Source organism: Papio anubis, chromosome 7, assembly GCF_008728515.1.
Source record: "Papio anubis isolate 15944 chromosome 7, Panubis1.0, whole genome shotgun sequence".
NCBI classification, from domain to species: Eukaryota; Metazoa; Chordata; class Mammalia; order Primates; family Cercopithecidae; genus Papio; species Papio anubis.
The window spans coordinates 124,920,085-124,942,123 of NC_044982.1; the positions used below are offsets into that span (position 1 = coordinate 124,920,085).

The 22,039-nt window shown below is 42.1% G+C and overlaps 1 protein-coding gene across 6 annotated transcripts in view; it reads right to left on the reverse strand.

Moving 5' to 3' along the window:
- The window catches only part of TRIP4 (thyroid hormone receptor interactor 4), a 76,163-nt gene that overhangs the window by 37,936 nt on the left and 16,188 nt on the right, over positions 1-22,039 (reverse strand). For all 6 annotated transcript variants that reach the window (XM_031669236.1, XM_017960695.1, XM_021941747.1 and 3 more), the window contains exons 5-9: positions 20,260-20,338; positions 14,339-14,468; positions 11,275-11,490; positions 6,277-6,403; positions 487-674 (exon numbers count right to left, since the gene is read on the reverse strand). In XM_031669236.1, coding sequence (XP_031525096.1) covers positions 487-674; positions 6,277-6,403; positions 11,275-11,490; positions 14,339-14,468; positions 20,260-20,338 — 740 coding nt within the window. The remainder of the gene's footprint in view (positions 1-486; positions 675-6,276; positions 6,404-11,274; positions 11,491-14,338; positions 14,469-20,259; positions 20,339-22,039) is intronic.

Sequence of the window (22,039 nt, forward strand, 5' to 3'; positions counted from 1 at the left end):
TTATTAGCCAGATTAATAGTTAGATATATGGACAGGAAAATAAAATCAGTTATGCTGGTATCTTAATAAGTAAATAGGCATCAAAACTATGTTTCAAATAGGATCAAATTATTAAGGTTGCTGAGTAGTATATTACAAAGACAAAACCAAGAGAAGGTTTTTCAATAGATTTCCCTCCAAAGATGAAAAAATTAGTCTTCTATCTTTGTTATGACTTGGTTTCTTACCATTTTTAAGCTCAGTTTGTTTTTTAAGCTAATCAGTACAAAAACTAACACTATATTTGTCAATTTAAATATTTTAAAATTAATTTTAAAATATACTACTACCAAGTCAGTAACATGAATATGATGTTCAAAGTTCTATTTATTGACGAGTGTTATAACTCATCACCAGATTGAGGAAAACTAATTTCAATCTGTATTTCTAAATTAAATTTATGTCACTCTAAGATCTTCCACTGCCCAGATTCATTTTTATTCTTACCTTTTAATCCCTCTGACAAGCAGAGAAGCCCAGGGCTGATGTATAGAGAGGCACCAGCCACCATCAAAGCCTTCCTGAAATTCTTGATCCTGGATTCGCAACTGGTGCTGAAGCGAGTTGAACTCTAGTCCCAATCCTGAAGAACGGAAAGCCTTCTTCTGTGAGGCTGTACCTGTGTGGTCAACCCACTACACAGAAAAACAAACATACAGTTCTGTCTTATAAGGCAAGAATCTGGGGTAGGTAGACAAAATGAAGCGAATGCTAATAATGAGGAAATCATACTGAGAACATTTTTCTTTTTTTTTTTTGAGACGGAGTCTTGCTCTGTCGCCCAGGCTGGAGCGCAGTGGCGCGATCTCGGCTCACTGCAAGCTCCGCTTCCCGGGTTCACACCATTCTCCTGCCTCAGCCTCCCAAGTAGCTGGGACTACAGGCGCCCGCCATCACGCCTGGCTAAGTTTTTGTATTTTTAGTAGAGACGGGGTTTCACCATGTTAGCCAGCATGGTCTTGACCTCCTGACCTCGTGATCCGCCCACCTCGGCCTCCCAAAGTGCTGGGATTACAGGCTTGAGCCACCGTGCACGGCCATATTGGGAACATTTTTCTTAGAAAAATATATCCCAGGCTGGGCATCGTGGCTGTTCCCAATATGGCCTGGCACAGTGGCTCACGCCTGTAATCACAGCACTTTGGGAGACCGAGGCGGGTGGATCACGAGGTCAGGAGATTGAGACCATCCTGGCTAACACGGTGAAACCCCGTCTCTACTAAAAATACAAAAAATTAGCCGGGCGTGGCGGCGGGCGCCTGTAGTCCTAACTACTGGGGAGGCGGAGGCAGGCGAATCATTTGAACCCAGAAGGTGGAAGTTGCAGTGAGCCCAGATCCTGCCATTGCACTCCAGCCTGGGCAAGAGTGAGACTCTGTCTCAGAACAACCACAACAAAAAAAAATGAAAAATATATCCCATCTTTATCTGAAATAGGCCAAAAGGGTAGAGATAGTATAAATTCAGTAGAAGTCTCAGGTATAACAAGGCCCATCTTAAAGAATAATTAGAATGTTGAAATCTCCATACAATGCTTACTAATTCCAGCAACAGCACAAATATCAGAGCAAAAGAGTTATAATTATTTCCACTTTATACTTAATGATTCATACTTGGCTCTGGGTAATTTTTCAATAGAATTCTGTGAGCTAAATGAAGGTTCAACATTTTGATCCACAATTCTGCACGTGCTTAGGGGCAGTGTCACACGCTGGCACCATGACAAAGCCAAACAGATGCTGTCAGGTCAGAGGCAGCAGTTCTGACTACTGGATGCATGAAATATTCTCTTACAGGGCCGGGCGCGGTGGCTCAAGCCTGTAATCCCAGCACTTTGGGAGGCCGAGATGGGCGGATCACGAGGTCAGGAGATCGAGACCATCCTGGCTAACACGGTGAAACCCCGTCTCTACTAACAAATACAAAAAATAGCCGGGCGAGGTGGCAGCGCCTGTAGTCCCAGCTACTCGGGAGGCTGAGGCCGGAGAATGGCGTGAACCCGGGAGGCGGAGCTTGCAGTGAGCTGAGATCCGGCCACTGCACTCCAGCCTGGGCGACAGCGCGAGACTCCGTCTCAAAAAAAAAAAAAAAAAAAAAAAAGAAATATTCTCTTACCCTGAAATGAAGAACTTGTCTCCTGAAAGAGAGGATGGAGGACTACTAAAACAGGGCTCCCGTCATATAAAAAGAATAGAGAATTATAAGGTATAGGTAATTACAGAAGAGTGAAGAGTTTTGGCTACAGTTCAGACAGAGAATGGCAAAGGTTAATGTTTCTTCCAGAGCAACAATACCATGTGCTCCAAAATTAAAATTTAAAAATAAAGGCAATTAGCACGATAATATTTGGGGTTATCTTAATTTTTAAAAATTGAATACTTTATAAAGCTGGATACAGTGATGCATGCCTGTAGCTTCACTAGCTACTCAGAAGGTGAGGCAGGAGGATCACTTGAGCCCATAAGTTCAAGGCCAGCCTGGGCAACATGGTGAGATCCTGTGTCTTTAAAAATAATATGGGGCCGGGAGCGGTGGCTCGTGCCTGTAATCCCAGCACTTTGGGAGACTGAGGCGGGCAGATCATGAGGTCAGGAGATCGAGACCATCCTGGCTAACACAGTGAAACCCCGTCTCTACTAAAAATACAAAAAAAGTTAGCCGGGCGTGGTGGCGGGCACCTGTACTCCCAGCTACTTGGGAGGCTGAAGCAGGAGAATGGCGTGAACCCAGGAGGCGGAGCTTGCAGTTAGCCGAGATTGTGCCACTGCACTCCAGCCTGGGTGACAGAGTGAGACTATGACTAAAAAAATAATAATAATAAAACAAAAATAATAATAAGGGCCAGGCACGATGGCTGATGTCTGTAATCCCAGCACTTGAGGAGGCCAAGGCAGGAGGATTACTTGAGCCCAGGAGTTTAAGACCAATCCGGGCAACAAGGCGAAACTCCTTCTCTACAAAAAATATACAAATTAGTAAGGTATGATGGCACGTGGCTACTGTAGTCTGAGCCACTTGAGAAGCTGAGATGGGAGGATCTCTTGAGAGATGTAATCATACCACTGCACTCTTGCCTGGATGACAGAACAATATCCTGTCTCAAAAATAATGAGGTTTCACATACATATGAAAATATAATAACTTACAGGAAAAAACTTCAAGTGGTAGTCAAAACCCTAGGCAATCATTTAACCCCTAAAGATTTCAGTTTTTCCAACTAGAAAAGGATGAAGTTGGACTAAATGAATTTCTAAGGATCTTTCGGCCATACAATTTTATGATTCTTGTCAATTATGGTGTATCTTAAAAATACACATTGTTACAAATTAAATACACATTTATTGAGTAACTGTGAAAAGCACATTAACTAGGGAGACATAAAATATGAAAAAGATACGGTTCTTGATTGCAAGGAACTTAAAGCCTAGTGGAAGACAGACACATAAATAACTATTCAAAACATAAGGCAGAATTGACTACATATTAAATAGGAGATAGAAGTTCTTACAGAGGACCAAAGAGGAAAAAGAATTGATCCACTATAGGGTAAATAATTTATTTTACAAAAATTTTTTTTCAGACACTGTCTTGCTCTGTTGCCCAGGCTGGTCTTGACCTCTTGGCTTCAAGTGATCCTCCCACCTCGGCCTCCCAAAATGCTAGGATTATAGATGTCAGCCATCACACGTGGCTGGAAATAAATAATTTCATAAAATGTTAGTATGTGAACAATCTTGAGGCCCAAATTATTTTTTCTATTTCTACTATAGCTATTGCCTCTAATTACACTGCCACTTTCCTAAATTAATTCCTCATTATCTTTCAATAATACTATTAAAGAATCTGCCAGCAGGTATCTTCATCTACATTTTTAGTCTTTATTTTAAGATGATAATTATTTTTTTTTTAGAGATGGGATCTCACTGTGTCATCCAGGCTGGAGTGTAGTGGCTTAATCATAGCTCACTGCAGCCTCCAACTCCTGGGCTCAAGTGATCCTCCCACCTCAGCTTCCTAAGTATCTGGGACTATAGATGTGTATCACTATGTCTCAGGCCCAGCTCCCACTTTTGGTCTTTAAATAACTCTCTACTGCCCCACTAGTGCTATAATACTAATTTGGGCTTGCATCATCTTTCCATGGTGCTATTGCAATGACTTCCTTGGCAATTTCTCAGCTTCTAATCTTACTTACTCTTCCTTCCAATTCATTCTCTACGTAGGCATAGAAGCCATGCCAATCTTCTGTTAAAATTCTTCCAGAACCCTTCTTTGCCTACTTTAGGACAAAACCTAAACTCATTAGCATAAGATAAAAAATCTTTCATGATCAGATGTTGCTTACTGTACTGGGTTGAGTAGTATCCCCCCAAAATCAATGTCCACCTAGATAGAATCTGTGAATACAACCTTACTTGGAAATAGTCTTTACAGATGTAATCAGTTTAAGATGAGGTTATACTGGATTATAGTAGGCCCTAAATCCAATGACTTGTATCCTTGTAAGAGGAGAGGGCACACAGTGACAGAGACACACACAGGGAAGTCTATGTGAAGACAGAGGCAGAGATTAGAGTGATGAGCTACAAGGCAAAAGACACCTAGAGCCACCAGAAGCTTAAAGAGGTAAGGAAGCATTCTCCTGTAAAGCCTTCGGAGGGAATGTAGCCTTTTCAACACCTTGATTTCCGGCTTTTAGTCCCCAGGTGTGGGAGAATAAATTTCTGTTGTTTTAGGTCACCTAGTTTGTGGTACTTTGTTACAGCAGCCCTGGGAAACTAATACACTTACCAGTCCATAACAATAGTTAATTATTTGTGATTCCCCAAACCTGCAATGCTCTTAAGCTGCTAAGCCTTTGTACGTGTTGTACCTTCTGCCTGGAATTCTCTCTCCAGATTTGTATGCTTGGAAATTCCTATATCTATATCCCATGTTTTTATGTATACAAGCCCTTGTTCCTACAATTCATTCTGCCTGCAATTTTTTTCTTCACCATTCCCAAACATATATTTTTCTCAAATATTTACTTTTTTTTTTTTTTGAGACAGGGTCTCGCTCTGTCGCCCAGGCTGGAGTGCAGTGGCATGATCATAGTTCACTGCAACCTCTGCCTCCTGGGCTCAGGTGATTCTCCTGACTCAGCCTCCTAAGTAGCTGGGACTACAGGCACCACGCCACCATGCCCAGCTAATTTTTGTATTTTTAGTAGAGACAGGGTTTCGCCATGTTGCTCAGGCTGGTCTAGAACTCCCAGGCTCAAGCAATCTGCCCGCCTCGGCCTCCCAAAGTGCACCTGGTGAATACTTACTTTTAATGAATGCCAGCTTCCCTATAAAACCCATTGACTGCCCTCAGCTAGCAGTAGTCTCCTGCTCCTCTGGATTTCCACAGCACTTAATACTTATACTCTATTAGCATTTATTAGAGCTGCTTACATAGATCTTTATCCCTACTAGTTTGTGAGTTATTTGAGGATAGAATCAGTGTCTGCTTGATCACTTATTATTGTGCTTATCCATAGTAGAGTTTCAATATACTGGATAGTAAAACAAAGGATAATGATAATGAGTGAACTGATAAATTAATTTAAAACACCACTCTATGGGACTACCCATATTCTATAAAAGATAAAGAGACCAGGCGCAGTGGCTCACGTCTGTAATCCCAGCACTTTGGGAGGCCGAGGTAGGTGGATCAAGGAGGTCAGGACCACTATCCGGCTAACACGGGTGAAACCTGCCTCTGTTCAAAAAATACAAAAAATTACCGGCATGGTGGCGGCCTGTAGTCCCAGCTACTCGGGATGCTGAGGCAGGAGAACATGAACTCCTCGGGAGGCGAGCTTGCAGAGCCGAGATCGCTGCAATCTTTGCAGCCCAGGATAGAGGAGACCCGCCTCAAAAAAAATAACATAACATAACATAACATAACATAACATAACATAAAAATAATAAAATAAAATAAAATAAAAACATTAACAAAACGACCACGGTATTTTTGTCTAAATTTCTATAGTACTTAACTCTTTCTTGGGAAACACTTGGAAGATAAAACAGGTCAATTTGTCAGAAGTACTACAATAAAAATGGAAAAAACGTGAGCCAGAGAATAAGGTTGGCAGGTGTGTTGAGATAGCTGATTGGTATCTAAAGTCTATGAAATATACATACTTAAAAGAAGGCAAATTTAGGGCCAAACTTCTCTTATTAACAGTTAGAGCAAAGGTCCACTAACCTGGGGAGGGGACTGGTACATGTTGGGATTTACCAGAACTCCCAAAGGCTCTTCAGAAGATCTATCCAATTTGGTCAGTGGCTGGTTCAAGGTTCCATTGGCAATGGCCTGTATTGTCTCATCTAGTCTGTGATAATAAACCAAAAGGATGCAACAATTGGTAATGTTCTATGCTCAGAATGTCCTTACCATCAACATAAAATGCTTTAATAGTAATAAAATTTGGAATATAAAGAGGAGTCTATGGATGACCTTCCCTACTTCCTACTCCAACCCCTTCTCATACCAAAAACCCTAAGGAATATGAGTTAATAAATGTTCCAGAATGTCCAAGCACAGTGGCTCACTCCTGTAATTCCAGCACTTGGGAGGCCAAGGTGGGTGGATCACAAGGTCAAGAGATTGAGACCATCCTGGCCAATATGGTGAAACCCCGTCTCTACTAAAAATACAAAAATTAGCTTAGCATGGTGGCACATGCCTGCAGTCCCAGCTACTCGGGAGGCTGAGGCAGGAGAATCACTTGAAACTGCAAGGAGGAGGTTGCAGTGAGCCAAGATTGTGCCACTGTACTCCAACCTGGGCAATAGAGCGAGATTCTGTCTCAAAAAATAAAATAAAATAAAATAAAGTTCCAGAATACCAAGAAAATACACAAGGCACACTACAGTCATTCACCTGCTCAACAAGATCATTAAACAGGCCAAGACCAGAAAAGCTGCCTAGAGGTCAGGAGTGGTGGCTCATACCTGTAATTCCAACACTATCATAGGCCAAAGAGGGAGGATCACTTGAGGCCTGGAGTTTGAGACCAGCTTGGGCAACATAGAGAGCCTGGTTCTACAAAAAAATAAATTAGCTGGGCGTGGTGGCTCACACCTGTAGTCCCAGCTACTTGGGAGGATGAGATGGGAGGATCTCTTGAGCCCAGGAGTTCGAGGTGCCACTGCCCTCCAGCTTGGGCAACAGTCAATAAGGCCCTGTCACAAAAAGAAAAAAAAAAAAGAAAAAGTTGCCTAGGAATACCCTGACCCACAGAAGAGTATTCTATGGCAGCTCATCTTCTCAATACAACCTATACAGTTATTCCTCTGCCTACTCAGCAGTCCTTTCTCCACTCCTGCTCACTGGTCTGCATTCTATCTTTGCTTGAAGGCTCAGAAGTTATAAAGAGGTACCCTACTGGCCCAGCACAAAAATGCTTAATCCTTTCTCTAAGGTCCTATATTACCTACTATCTAAACAACCATTGGATATATCCTATGTTATCCCGTGCCTATGATGTTGGCACTGGATATCTGGCTCTAAACCTATAAAAGAATGTGATGATTTTCATTTAAAGATTGTGGAAACCTACTGGTTAGTTAGTAAGAGATCATAAGCCCTGAAGGAACCCTATCTTAATTCATTCTATAGCTGTACAGTACTTGCTACTCTATCAATGCTCCTGTTGGATGCTTGACAAACGTTTGTGGATAACAATAATAATTCTGAGGCACACCATAATGAAAAGCTTCAACTAACGGGAAAGGCTAAACTTGACCTTCAGTTCAATTCAATATATGTTGTTAGGAATATCTCATATGTAAGGCAGCTTAAAAGGTGGAGAAGACACTGTTCCTGCCTTCAAGAGGCTTTTTGTTTTTTTTTCTTAAGAGGCTTTCAATCCAAGTGGCAGATTTAAGACAGCCGTACAGATGATGAATCATACATGAGGGGATGTAATAATTACTATGAAACAGGCACAATCCGTTTAGTGGTTATTATTCCTTCATCCAACATGTTGTATCATGTAGGTTCAAGGGAGAGGTAGGTATGTGAAATGCAAAGATTGGGGGAGGAATTTCCAAACCAAGGAAAAATCAGAAACAAAGGTCTGAAGCTTTTAAAAAGTACAAGAATTTTTATGATGAGGTGAGTCTAAAATAGGGTGGGGACAATGAGATCTGAAAGAGGGGAATAGATTTTACACAGTATAATGATAAGTATATCCAGAACTCTAGAATCTATAAAAGAAATAATAAAAAGCAAATGAACACATTTTTAGAACACTCAAACTTACTAGCATACAACTAAAGCAAAGGAATGTGAATAAAAATTAGAATGAAATATCATTTTTCATGTCTCAGAATGGCAAATATTTTTTAAACATCTTTGACAAGGGAAAATGAAATTGTTATATTGATATCTGGTGTGTAGCTGGTAAGTCAAAGAATGCACAATTTAAATATTATCTTCTAAAAAGTTGTAACTTTTTTGTTTATGTATTTATGTTTAATAGACTTTTCTTTTTTTTTTTTTGAGACGGCGTCTCGCTCTATCTCCCAGGCTGGAGTACAGTGGCCCAATGATGGCTCACTACCACCTCCACCTCCTGGGTTCAAGCGATTCTCCTGCCTCAGCCTCCCGAGTAGCTGGGACTACAGGTGTCCGCCACCACTCCTGGCTAACTTTTGTATTTTCAGTAGAGACGGGGTTTCACCATATTGGCCAGGCTGGTCTCGAACTCCTTGACCTTGTGATCCGCCCGCCTCGGCCTCCCTAAGTGCTGGGATTACAGGCTTGAGCCACCGCACCCGGCCTAATAGACTTTATTTTTAAGGTGGGGTCTCAATATGTTGCCCAGGCTGGTCTTGAACTCCTGGCCTCAAGTGATCCTCCCACTTTGGCCTCCCAAAGTGCTGAAATTACAGGTGTGAGCCACTGCACCCAGCCTTAGGTTTTATTTTTTAGATCAGTTTTAGGTTCAGAGCAAAACTGAGAAGAATATACAGAGGTTATCCACATTCCCCAAGACCTCCCAAATACATAGGCTCCACCATTATTAGCATCCCTCACCAGAGTGATACATTTGTTACAACTGATCAACCTACACTGACACATCATTAGCACCCAAAAGCCATGGTTTACATTAGTGTTCACTCCTGGTGTTGTACAATTTATGGGTTTGGACAAATTTATTTTTATTTTTATTTTTTGAGATGGAGTGTCGCTCTGTCGCCTGGGCTGGAGTGCAGTGGCCGGATCTCAGCTCACTGCAAGCTCCGCCTCCCGGGTTTATGCCATTCTCCTGCCTCAGCCTCCCGAGTAGCTGGGACTACAGGCGCCCGCCACCTCGCCCGGCTAGTTTTTTTTTTGTATTTTTTAGTAGAGACGGGGTTTCACCATGTTAGCCAGGATGGTCTCGATCTCCTGACCTCGTGATCTGCCCGTCTCGGCCTCCCAAAGTGCTGGGATTACAGGCTTGAGCCACCGCGCCCAGCCGACAAATTTATAATGACATATATTTACCATTATAATTACATACAGAGTAGTTTCTTTTCTTTTTTTTTTTTTTGAGACGGAGTCTTGCTCTGCCGCCCAGGCTGGAGTGCAGTGGCCGAATCTCTGCTCACTGCAAGCTCCGCCTCCCGGGTTCACGCCATTCTCCTGCCTCAGCCTCCCGACTAGCTGGGACTACAGGCGCCCGCCACCGCGCCCGGCTAGTTTTTTGTATTTTTTTTTTAAGTAGAGACGGGGTTTCACCATGTTAGCCAGGATGGTCTGGATCTCCTGACCTCGTGATCCTCCCGTCTCGGCCTCCCAAAGTGCTGGGATTACAGGCTTGAGCCACCGCGCCCGGCCATACAGAGTAGTTTCACTGCCTTAAAAAATCTTCTCTGTGCTCCTTCTACTTATTCCTCCCTCTCTTCTAATCCCTGGAAACTACTGAATAGTTAAAATCCTACAGTATGTAGGCTACACCATTTTAATACTCCCATTCACAGTAACAGAATATCCCCATTTTCCTATATCCACACAATATGCAGTATTTTTTTAAAAAAATTTAAGCCAAATTTGATGCACCAAAAAAAACCTGACACATTATGTTTTTAAATCTGTATTTCCTGATGGCTAGTTGAACAGCTTTTCAAATGTTATTGGCTATTTGTACGTCCCCACTTGTAAATGGTTTGTTCTTAGTTTTTGTCCATTTTTCTGCTGGAGTTTTTGGTTGTTTTCTTTTAATTTGCTAGAGTTCTTACTTATATAGTATGGATATTGCTCCGTTGACTGTTAAAACTACTTAAAATACTTTCTTCCAACTTGGTACTGTCTTTTTATTTAAAATATCTTATACAGGCATGACTTCAGGATTTTGTATCTTGCTTCGGAAGAGCTTTATCACACCAAGACTATAATTATATTCTCCTATGATTCTGTATTTCTTTCTGATCCCTTTATATTATTTATATTTAACTCTGTAGTGAAACTTATTACAGCATCATAGAATGGTTTGAGGTAGAGACATTACCTAGATTTTTTTCCAAACAGGCCAATTATTCCAAAAAACAATTTTAATTATTTCTTTAGTGATTAAAAATGTTAGCTTTATTGATTACTAAACTCACATATATACACACATACCCGTGCACACATACACATGCAATGTAAACATACCAATCTCTTTCTGGATTCTGTTTCATTAACCTATTTCTGTGCCCAAACTATATCTCATTGTTTTAAAAATTTTTTTTTGCTGGGCAAAGGGACTCATGCCTATAATCCCAGCAACTTGGGAGGCTGAGGCAGGTGGATCACTTGAGGTCAGGAGTTTGAGACCAGCCTGGCCAACATGGTGAAAACCTGTCTCTACTAAAAATACAAAAATTAGCTGGGCATGGTGGCACGCACCTGTAATCCCAGCTACTCAAGGGGCTGAGGTAGGAGAATGGCTTGAACCCAGGAGCGGAGGTTGCAGTGAGCCAAGATCGAGTCACTGTGCTGCAGCCTGGGCAACAAAGCGAGACTCCATCTCAAAAAAAACCCTACAAAAATCAGTAATTATCTGGTAGGAGTGTTCATTTAAAAACTTTTTCTTAGCTATTCTTATATGCTTCCTATTCCAAATAAACACATTTTTTAAATCAACAAAAATAAAAGATCCACTAGAAAGGGAAAATCCTTTATGGTCAACCTATTCCTTCTTTGACACCCTTCCTAGTGCTGCTCACTCACCTGCTATGATATTCCGCTAGTGAATTTTCTTCTTCCAGGATCTTCCTTCCTGCAAAGTCAATGGTGACCTTCTTAGAAAGTCGAGAGGCGTGTCGAAGTTCTCTCAGCTCCTCCTCTCGCTTCTGCAAGGTTTCCCGCTCAAGTTTGGACAACCATTGGTTAGAATCACTGGCAAAGTAATCTGACTCATCATCAATGACTTGGGTCCTTCGAATACTGAGAAAAAGGGAACACATGGTAATTAGGTCATCTGTTGACAAATAAGGACCGATTATTGGAAAACAGTTTCAAGGTAGCTTCGTATCTCAAATATATTCCAAAATCAAGTCAAGCTCTGCATATGTTTTATTTCCAGTGTAGGCTCAGCTCTTAGAACTTATCTCAACCTCAGGCAAGAAAAGACACAGCACCGTAATCCATTTTCCTTCTACCTTTCATATTAGTCCAGCCTCTGCCTTCTGAAAGCTGGGCTTCAGCCTAGTTTTGCTGCATCTGAGTTCATGTCTGACAGCTTACTAAGTATCCTAGTCCCTCTGTAACTGGGATCCAGTCTATTCTTCCTAGGCTTATTTGCTTACTGGAGTTCTATGCTGAAGTCTCAGTTCTGTAGCTTAACTATTTACTTTTTTCTTTTTTTTTTGAGACAAAGTCTTGCTCTCTCGCCCAGGGTGGAGTGCAGTGGCATGACTGCCTCCTCAGTTCAAGCAATTCTCTAGGCCTCAGCCTCCCAAGTGGCTGGGATTACAGGCGCGACACCATGCCTGGCTAAGTTTTGTATTTTTAGTAGGGAAGGGGTTTCACCATCTTGGCCAGGCTGGTCTTGAACTCCTGGCCTTGTGATCCACCCACCTTGGCCTCCCAAAGTGCTAGGATTACAGGTGTGAGTCACTGCGCCTGGCCAACTATTTACTCTTAAGACATTCTATTACCCTATACTATATGGTATTACCTATACCCCACTTTGCAGGCTCTTACTAATGCACTGGGGCCAAGTTCCAAGATATGACAATCAGGCCTATTTCTAAGATCATACTGACAGAGAAACTAAAAACTGGAAGCAATCTTGATGGTCTAATCCTCTCATTCTACATATAATAAGCCTGGGGCTTACAGAAGTTGAGTGATTACTCCAATGTCATAAATCCAGTTAAGATTAAGTTTCCCCATAATTACAAATAGTGACATAAATAGACATAAGGGAAATACTGAAGTTAGATTCATATATTGACTTCAAATTTTCATACTCAGCTAGAATTGTAAAAAAATTTTGTCTTCTTAGGCCAGGTGCAGTGGCTCACACCTGTAATTCCAGCACTTTGGGAGACTGAGGCTGGCAGATCATACACACACAAAAATAAAACAAAAATAAAGCAGACTTAGAATAGAAACATTTTTAACAGTACTCTGGAAGAAATTTTTTTTTTTTTTTTTTTTTTTTGAGACAATCTCGCTATGACACCCAGGCTGGAATGCACTGGATTAATCTCGGCTCACTGTAACCTCCACCTCCCAGTCTCAATCGATCCTCCCACCTCAGCCTCCCAAGTAGCTGGGATTACAGGCATATGACATTATGCCTAGGTAATTTCTGTATTTTTTGTACAGACGGGGTTTTGCTATGTTGCCCAGGCTACTCTCAAACTTTCAGGTTCAAACAATCCGTCTGCCTTGGCCTCCCAAAGTGTTAGGCTTACAGGCGTGAGCCACTGTGCCTGGTGGAAATTGGTCTTATACAAAAACCTAGATAATGAAACTGGTACCCATGAACACACCAGCAAAGCAGCAACAACAGGGAGAGACCCTTTTCCAGTTTCTGTTGATCAAGAAGTGCATTCCATTTCTCTCTTTTTTTTTTTTTTTTGAGACAGAGTCTCGCTCTGTCGCCTAGGCTAGAGTGCAGTGGCGCAATCTCAGCTCACCACAACCTCCGCCTCCTGGGTTCATACCATTCTCCTGCCTCAGCCTCCTGAGTAGCTGGGACTACAGGTGCCCGCCACTACGCTCGGCTAATTTTTTTGTATTTTTAGTAGAGACGGGGTTTCACTGTGTTAGCCAGGATGGTCTGGATCTCCGGACCTCGTGATCCATCCGCCTCGGCCTCCCAAAGTGCTGGGATTACAGGCATGAGCCACCACACCCGGCCTCCATTTCTATTTCTAAAAATACGTTTTACTGAGTATGGTGAAATGTGATACTGAAAGGATGAAGAGTGAATATGAGTTACACACCTTCTGATGGGTTTATTTAAGGAATAGTTTTCTAAATTTTATCTCATGTATTCATAGCAAATGGTTTGGAAGTAGCAGGAATGTCTCATCAAAAGATTACAATGCCAGGAATAGACTCTCAGGTTATAAGAGATTCAGGGTCTCTCTGAGGACCCTCACAGAGTCATTTGAGAAGGGAACATATAAATCCTATCCAAACATTTTTTACCACCAACTGGTTTTCAACGAATATTTTGTTCAAAAGAAAAAAATAAGGAGGAAGTCAAAAACAGAATTATCATAAATCTATCTCACAGAGAGAAGTCAATGGGCTACACAGTAATAATGCAGGAGTATAATGTCAATTTAGTTGTATTTTAATATACTGATTATTGAATCAAAAAACAAATTTAGTCAAAGGAAAGAAGAAGGGTAAATCATGCCTTCCTATGATAGGGCATAACCTGTGTTCTCCCAGAGGCAATTCCTTACAGATTCTCCACAGCCCAGCCTAACAGTTTGCACATAATAGGTACTCTAATACAGGTGAGTGAATGAATGGCTACAAGTAAAACAAGTGGTGAATTATGTCAAGTCACATCAATTGTCCAGGGGATAGACTAACATTTACCAGGAATCAAAAAATGCTACGGGACAGGATTCTTTTGGTGGGAGCCTATATTATTCAAACATGGATTAAAAAACAAGATGTAGGCCTCCTATGTAGAGCATCCAGCTCTTCTTTTGCTATTAACTCTTTCACACTCCACTTTGAGAAGGTATCAAGTACCAAAATAATGGCCAGAATCTGTAGACTAGTTTATTTCTTAGCATTTGTTATTCTAACCCTTTCATACCTAGTTCTGTCAAACTCTAACAGTTTGTCTTTATGCTTGATAGCCTTCTCCAGACCAGACTTAATTCGCAATTCTTGATGAGGAAGAAGGTCCTTGGTAGAGATGTCCACCTTTCCAGAATTCTCCACCCCTGAAATTCAATAAGGAAGTCAAATGGTGTCAGCCTCTAAATACAAATTAGTTGTACCAGTGTGCAACAAAGAACAAAACATCAGAAGATCTGGTTCTGGCCTGATGGCCTGGAGCCTTCATTTCAACGGAAAACAAGTACACAGTCCAGGACTTACTTGTACAGCATTAAGCAGTGCTTGACACATGACAGGTTTTCAATAAATGGTAGGGATCTTTTCTTCCTTTATAAAAATTTGGTTCACTAAGGGCACCAAAGTATTTAAGAATGTGACATAAAAATGCCTTCTCAGTGAAAAAATTTGCTGAATATTACCTTTAAATATACGTTTTTTCAAGACAGGATCTAATGCTGTTGCCCAGTCTGGAGTGCAGTGGTGTGATCATAGCTCACTGCAGTCTCAAACTTAGGCTCAAGCGATCCTCTCACCTCAGCCTCCTGAGTAGCTGAGACAACAGGCACATGCCATTGTGTCTGAATTTTTAAATTTTTGTAGAAAGGGGGTCTCACTATGTTGCCCAGGCTGGTCTCAAAGTCCAGGCTTCAAGCAATCTTCCCAACTCAGCCTCTCAAAGTACTGGGATTCCAAACATGATCCACCACACCAGCCCAAATATACTTTTATATTATCAAAACTAAACAATAAATAATGGAAGAAAAAAAGAAAATTTCACAAAAGGGGCAGAAATGAACAGTTTCAGTTTAATAAGAACCTGCTAAATGCTGAGGCACTTAGTATATATGCTATTTAATTTTCACAATAACCCTGTAAGACAGTTTGTATTATCTTTATTTTACAGATAAAGTAACTAAAGTTCAGAGATGACTATAAATGTACTGAGTTCACACAGTTAGAAATTAGACAAGTGGCCGGGCACAGTGGCTCATGCCCGTAATCTCAGCACTTTGGGGGGCTGAGGTTCGAGACCATCCTGGCTAACACGGTGAAACCCTGTCTCCACTAAAAATACAAAAAAATAGCCAGGCGTTGTGGCGGACACCTGTAGTCCCAGCTACTAGGGAATCTGAGGCAGGAGAATGGAGTGAACCCGGGGTGCAACGCTTGCAGTGAGCCGAGACCGCGTCACTGCACTCCAGCCTGGGCGACAGAGCAAGACTCCATCTCAAAAAAAAAAAAAAAAGAAAGAAAGAAAGAAATTAGTCCCTAGAAACAAAATCTGAGCTCGAGTATAACTCTAAAGCCAACATTGATTCCATGGTTGTGCTATCTTCTTTGACAGCATATTATAAATTTATATATCCCAGAAAAGAGAGCCATAGATTATGATACACCCAAGATCCAAAATGGGTTAGGTGGCTGGGTGCAGTGGCTCACTCCTGTAATTGCAACACTTTGGAAGGCTGAGATGGGAGGATCACTTGAGTCTAGGAGTTCAAGACTAGCCTGGGCAACATGATGAGAGCCCATCTGTACAAACAATTTAAAAATTAGCCAGACACGGTGGTACATGCCTGTAGACTCAGCTACTTGGGAGGCTGAGGCAGGAGAATTGCTGCAGTAAAATGTGTTCATACCAATGTACTCCAGCCTGACAGAGACTAAAAACAAACAAACAAGGAGAGTACGTAGAATCAGAACCATTTTTTCTCAGAATGATTACCTTAACATCTAATTGAAAAAAATATAGAGGCATGTGCAACCTCTTTAATAATAAAATTACAGGCCGGCGCGGTGGCTCATGCCTGTAATCCCAGCACTTTGGGAGGCTGAGGTGGGTGGATCATCTGAGGTCAGGAGGCCTGGCCAACATGGCAAAACTCTGTCTCTACTAAAAATGCGAAAATTAGCTGGGTGTGGTGGCAGGCGCCTGTAATCCCAGCTACTCAGGAGGCTGCGGCAGAAGAATTGCTTGAACCTGGGAAGCAGAAGTTGCAGTGAGCCGAGAGCACATCACTGAACTCCAGCCTAGGTGACAGAGACTCCGTCTCAAACAAACAAACAAAAATAATAATAATAATAATAAAATTATAGCCTTTTACAACTAAAACAAATTTGAAATGTCAAAACTCAAGAGTGAACAGGTTTCTGGGTACAATGCTAATATTGCTATAGATTAGTATGATTTTTTTTTTTTTTTTTTTGAGATGGAGTTTTGCTTTTGTTGCCCAGGCTGGCGTGCAATGGTACAACCTTGGCTCATCACTACCTCTGCTTCCCAGGTTCAAGCAATTCCCAGCCCCAGCCTCTCAAGTATCTGGGATTACAGGCATGTGCCACCATGCCCAGCTAATTTTGTATTTTTGGTACAGACGGGGTTTCTCCACATTGGTCAGGCTGGTTTTGAACTCCCGACCTCAGGTGATCCACCCATCTCAGCTTCCCAAAGTGCTGGGATTACAGGCATAAGCTACCATGCCCGGCGATTTATATGATATTTGGACAAAATAATCTGGCAAATACATCTCAAGTGTCAAAAAAAGATCACATTATTTGACGTAGTAACATTATTCTTAGAAATTTATCACAAGGAAATAAATCAAAAGCTATCTTAATAAAGGTGACGATTTGTGATATTATTTAAAATTTGGAAACAAATATCCAGTAATTAGGAAATAATCATATTATAATAAACCAAGTTAAAAGACTATTTTTAGCTACTAAAAACAATTATGAAGAATATATAGTAAGATAGCAGCCAATTATGAATTAGTTGGAAAAATGGAAAAACAAATGTTTTTACACAGATTACTACATTATAATCCCAACCAATCTGTCTATATAAAACAAAAAGTACTATGAACCAAGGCAGTAACAAAATGAAATATTTGCGTTAAGTAGTGGGTAATGAGTATATTGTTTTTCCTTTTAATAATGTCCTTAACTGCCGGGAGCGGTGGCTCATGCCTGTAATTCCAGCACTTTGGGAGGCCGAGGCAGGTGGATCACGAAGTCAACAGATCAAGACCATCCTGGCCAACCAACTTGGTGAAATCCCATCTCTACTAAAAACACAAAATTTAGCTGGGCATAGTGGCGCACGCCTCTAGTCCCAGCTACTCGGGAGGCTGAGGCAGGAGAATTGCTTGAACCCGGGAGGCGGAGGTTGCAGTGAGCCAAGATCGCCCACTGCACTCCAGCCCGGGCGACAGAGCAAGACTCCGTCTAAAAAAATTAAAAATGGGGGGGCGGGGGTTGCAGTGGCTCACGCCTGTAATCCCAGCACTTTGGGAGGCTGAGGCATGGGGAACACAAGGTCAGGAGATCAAGAACATACTGGCTAACATGGTGAAACACCGGCTGTACAAAAAAATTAGCTGGGCGTGGTGGCGGGCGCCTCTAGCTAGTCCCAGCTACTCAGGAGGCTGAGGGAGGAGAATGGCGTGAACCCGGGAGGCGGAGCTTGCAGTGAGCCGAGATTGCGCCACTGCACTCCAGCCTGGGAGATAGAGAGAAACTCCATCTCAAAAATAAATGAATAAATAATAAAATAAATAAAAATAATGCCCTTAACTGACCGAGTGCGGTGGCTCACGCCTGTAATCCCAGCACTTCGGGAGGTTGACCTGGGCGGATCACCTGAGGTCAGGAGTTCCAGACTAGCCTGGCCAATATGGGGAAACCCCATCTCTACTCAAAATACAAAAAAATTGGCCAGGCATGGTGGCACATGCCTGTAATCCCAGCTACTCGAGAGACTGAGGCAGGAGAATCACTTGAACCCAGGTGGCGGAGGTTGCAGTGAGCCAAGATCGTGCCATTGCACTCCAGCCTGGGCAACAAGAGCAAAACTCTGTCTCAGAAAAAGAAAAAAAAAAAATTGTTGGCCGGGCACGGTGGCTCACGCCTGTAATCCCAGCACTTTGGGAGGCTGAGGCGGGTGGATCACCTGAGGTTGGAAGTTCAAGACCAGCCTGACCAACATGGAGAAACCCTGTCTCTACTAAAAACACAAAATTAGCCAGGGTAGTGGCGCATGTCTGTAATCCCAGCTACTCGGGAGGCTGAGGCAGGAGAATTGCTTGAACCTGGGAGGCGGAGGTTGCGGTGAGCCGAGATTGTACCATTGCACTCCAGCCTAGGCAAAAAGAGCAAACTCCGTCTCAAAAATAAAAAATAAAAAAAAATATAAAATAAAAAAGGAAGTCCTTCACTATTTTTGTCAGGTGTGTTTCAAGCATAAAGGCATACAAAATAATTAGAAAATAAGTAGAGTTCCTATATAACCTTCACATAGCTTACTTTAGTGTTACTGTCTTATCTTACAAAACCATAGTATAATTATCAAAACTAAGAAATTAACATTGGTATAGGCCGGGCGCGGTGGCTCAAGCCTGTAATCTCAGCACTTTGGGAGGTCGAGACGGGCGAATCACGAGGTCAGGAGATCAAGACCATCCTGGCTAACATGGTGAAACCCCGTCTCTACTAAAAAATACAAAAACTAGCCGGGCGAGGTGGCGGGCTGTAGTCCCAGCTACTCGGGAGGCTGAGGCAGGAGAATGGCGTAAACCCGGGAGGCGGAGCTTGCAGTGAGCTGAGATCCGGCCACTGCACTCCAGCCTGGGTGACAGAGCGAGACTCAGTCTCAAAAAAAAAAAAAAAAAAAAAATTGGTATAACACTATGAACAAACTATTTGGATTTTAACATTTTTTTTTCCATTAATGTTATTTTTCTGTTCTAGGATCCAATACTGGATGTATACTGCAATTAGTCGTCACATATATCCTTAGTCTAATCTGTGACGTTTCTTCAATCTTGTCTTCCATGACATTGTAAATCTCTTGTTCTTAAAACTTTCACACAATAATTTCAGTCCATTGGTGGATCGTGCTTGTGGCAGTTACTACTGCAGTGTTCTAATTGTGATTTTCTGGTATTTTCATTTCTTGCACTTTATTAACTGGAATTCTTTTATAAGAAGCATTGTCCTTTCTCCATTTTATTAACTTATTCAGTTATTTATACAAGTATGGTCGCAAGAATATTAATTTTATTCTTTAGATTATAATGTAATACTAATATTTATTTTGCTGTTTAATGTTATGTAGTCTTAATAATTTTTCTAAAAAATAGATGCTTATAGAATGAGTGAATAGGCCAGGCACAGTGGGTCACACCTGTAATCCCAATGCTTTGGGAGGCCGAGGCAGGCGGATCACTTGAGGTAATGAGTTCAAGACCAGCCTGGCCAACATGGCAAAACCCCATTGCTACTAAAAAAATGTAAATACTGGCTGGGCGCAGTGGCTTACGCCTGTAATCTCAGTACTTTGGGAGGCCAAGGTGGGCAGACGACGAGGTCGAGACATCAAGACCATCCTGGCTAACATGGTGAAACCTCGTCTTTACTAAAAATACAAAAAATTAGCCAGGTGTGGTGGCATGCGCCTGTAGTCCCAGCTACTTGGGAGGCTAAGGCTGGAGAATCAGTTGAACCCAGGAGGCAGAGGTTGCAGTGAGCTGAGATCAGTGCCACTGCACTGCAGCCAGGGCAACAGAGCGAGACTCCATCTCAAAAAAAAAAAAAAAAGTAAATATTAGCCACATGTGATGGCACACACCTGCAATCCCAGCTACTCGGAAGTTTGAGGCAGGAGAATCACTTGAATCCAGGAGGCGGAGGTTGCAGAGAGCCGAGATCGCGCACTGCACTCCAGCCTGGGTGATAAGAGTGAGACTCCATCTCAAAAAAACGAAAACAAAAACAAAAACAGAGAATGAGTGAATAAACTGCATCTTGCACTCCAGAATACAGAAAAGGGAAACAACCACAGACGCAACAAGACACCCATCACCCGAGTCATCCAGTTAGAAGATTGCTGTCTACCTGACATGAGTTTCTTTAGCAGTTTCTGGCTCTTGTTTGAGTCACGCTGTAAAATATCTTGTTCCTCATGAGTACACACCTGTAAAATAATAAGAGTAAGACATGTGATCCAATAGTTAAATTATATTGTTTTCTTGATATATCTAAAAGTAACCTGAAATTACACATTAGATGGGGTAAAATTATGAGACTACTGGTGTTTTTTAATCCAAACACATCAAAATATAAAAATGCAAATGAGTTTTTCTCCAGATCTCTTTCCATTTCTTTTTTATGAACCAAACAAAAAACTTATATCACTGCACATCTCCCTGAATGACTTAATGGTTTAGAAAATAAAAAGGCTGGGCACAGTGGCTCATGACTGTAATCCCAGCACTTTGGGAGGCTGAGGCAGATTGCTTGAGTGCAGGAATTCGAGACCAGCCTGGGCAACATGGCCAAATCCCATCTCAACAAAAAAATATAAAAATTAGCCTGGCATGGTGGTGTGTGCCTGTAGTCCCAGCTACTCAGGAGCTGGGACTTCTTTGTAGATACAGGGTTTTGCCATGTTGCCCAGGCTGGTCCTGAATTCCTGGGCTCAAGTAGTCTTCCCTCCTCAGCCTCTGAAAGCAATGGGATTATAGGCATCAGCCACCATACCTGGCTTTTGGTTCTTTTTAATAAGACATCTTCTTATAATTAACTTCTCTTGTCTGATTTGGACTTCATGATTAGAACTGGGTTACTTTTTATGGTAAAATATCATATGTTTTATCCAGTATTCTCAACAGTGGGAAATATTTATCCTTTGAAAGTAAGTTATTTTTTCTTCTTTTTTTCTTTTTGAGTCAGGGTGTGGCTTTGTCATCCAGATGGGAGTGCGGTGGCACCATCTCTGCTCACTGCAACCTCCACCTCCCAGGCTCAAGTCATCCTTCCAACTCAGCCTCCCAAAGTGCTGGGATTACAGACATAAGCCATCATGCCTGGCCTGAGACTGTCTAAAAAACAAACAAGGGACAGGTGCAGTGGTTCACGCCTGTAATCCCAGCACTTTGGGAGGCCAAGACAGGTGGATCACCTGAGGTCACGAGTTCAAGATCAACCTGGTCAATATGGAGAAACCCTGTCTCTACTAAAAATACAAAAATTAGCTGGGCGTGGTAGTGGGCACCTGTAATCCCAGCTACTCGAGAGGCTGAGGCAGGAGAATCGCTTGAAGCTGGGAGGCGGAAGTTGCAGTGAGCCACTGCACTCCAGGCTGGGCAAGAGAACGAGACTCCGTCTCAAAAACAAACAAACAAACAAACAGACTTCAAGGCCAATCTGTTTTACATTGTTTCTTGAACTAAAAGATTCAAGGACCTAGGAGAAAACACTGTACAATACTTCCTAGTAGTTGCCTCAATGACACACAGAATTCCTGCCAGCAGCTATAGGAGCTTGCTCTAAAGAGAAAGCTCCATATGGGAGGAGATTTACTGCCATTTAATGGACACTTTTATTAGTAGACACTACATTTTTCAGGTCATCCATTGTCTATCAGCTTATTCTGAGCATATGAAAAAATTAAGGGTTTCACTAGGCACGGTGGCTCACACCTGTAATCCCAGCACTTTGGGAGGCTGAGGAGGGTGGATCACCTGAGGTCAGGAGTTCCGAGACCAGCTTGACCAATATGGTGAAACCCTGTCTCTACTAAAAATACAAAAAATTAGCCGGGCATGGTGGTGTGCACCCGTTGTCCCAGCTACTAGGGAGGCTGAGACAAGAGAACTGCTTAAACCCAGGAGGC